The 1,389-nt window shown below is 69.5% G+C and overlaps 1 protein-coding gene across 1 annotated transcript; it reads left to right on the forward strand.

Annotated features, from left to right (window-relative positions):
• Window positions 1–147: 147 nt before the first annotated feature.
• On the forward strand, window positions 148–1,387 carry APBB1 (amyloid beta precursor protein binding family B member 1; the record flags this gene model as incomplete). Its single annotated transcript, XM_029965750.1, has 4 exons — window positions 148–328; window positions 426–547; window positions 1,026–1,202; window positions 1,316–1,387. Coding segments are annotated over exons 1-4 (552 nt in total), but the record flags the coding sequence as incomplete, so codon positions are not given.
• Between the last annotated feature and the right edge of the window lie 2 nt (window positions 1,388–1,389).

Consider the following 1,389-nt stretch of genomic DNA (forward strand, 5'->3'; position numbering starts at 1 on the left):
GGGCAGGGGGCTCATGTGTCCGGAGGCTGCATGTGCTGGGGGGTGGTTGGGGAGAGGGTGGGTGTTGGGGGGTTCAGGGAGGCTTTGGGGGCTCCTGACAGTGCCCCCCGAGTGAAGTTCCCAGTCCCCAGGAGCGAGGTGGTGCAGATGGGGGGTGTTGGGGTGTGCTGGGTGAGGACTGAGGGGTGGGGGAGCTCTGGGGGGTTTTGGGGGGCTCTGGGCAGGTCTGACGTGCCCCCCACAGTGGAGTTCCCGGCCCCCAAGAGTGAGGCGGTTCAGCGCTTCCCCGTGTGTTACCTGGGCTGTGTCCCTGTTGCCAAGCCTGTAGGTGAGTGGGGGGCTCAAGGGAGCTCCCTCCGGCCTCTGGGGGATGCTGTGGGCTGGGGGCACCCTCAGGGCTGCCCTGACCCCTCTGTACCCCCCAGGCATGGACGTGATCAACGCGGCGCTGGAGGCGGCACTGGCCCCCAGCTCGGGGGAGCCCCCCGCACCCACTCCTGTCGTGGTCAGTGTGGCCCCTGCCACCCTCACCATTGCCCACCGCCAGGTGTGTGCCCACCTGGGACCCCCACCCTGCCCTGGGGGACCCCACCCTACTTCCCGACTCTCATCAATGCCCACCACCAGGTGTGTCCACCTGGGACCCCCCCTACCCTGGGGGGTTCTGTGGTGACCTCTCCCCACTCTGAGGGGCTGCAGTGACCCCCTTTCTGTCCTGGAGGGCTGTGGTGACCCCCCTCCCACTCTGGGGACCATGGTGACCCCCACCTCACTGTGATAACCCCGTCCTACTCTGGGAAGCTGCAATGACCCCTACCCACACTGGTGACCCCCCTAGATGGTGACCCCCACCTGCACTGGTAATGCCCTCCTGCTCTGGGGGCCTCAGTGACCCCATTCTGTGTTGGGGGGCTGCAGGGACCCCTCCCCGTACCACGGGGACACAGCGTGTCCCCCCACTCCACGGGGCCTTGGGGATCCCCTCCCAGGCGGGGTGCCGTGCTGACCCCTCCGCGTGCCCCCAGACGGAGGCGGTGCTGTGCGAGTGCCGCGTGCGGTTCCTGTCCTTCATGGGGGTGGGACGCGACGTCCGCGCCTTCGCCTTCATCATGGCCAGCGCGCCCGGCACCTTCCGCTGCCACATGGTGTGGTGTGAGCCCAACGCCGCGGGGCTCAGCGAGGCGCTGCAGGCTGCCTGCGTGGTGAGTGGGACCCCCGAGCCCCCAGTTCCCTGTGCCCCCCGCTGCAGGCCGCCTGCAGGGCGAGTGGGACCCCCGAGCCCCCCTTCTCCCATTCTGACTCCCCTTCCCCGCAGCTCCGCTACCAGAAGTGCCTGGACGCGCGGCCCCAGGCCTCCAGCTCCTGCCTGCCGGCCCCCCCGGCGGACTC

Source organism: Manacus vitellinus, unplaced genomic scaffold (assembly GCF_001715985.3).
Source record: "Manacus vitellinus isolate BGI_N305 unplaced genomic scaffold, ASM171598v3 scaffold_119_pilon, whole genome shotgun sequence".
Taxonomy (NCBI): domain Eukaryota; kingdom Metazoa; phylum Chordata; class Aves; order Passeriformes; family Pipridae; genus Manacus; species Manacus vitellinus.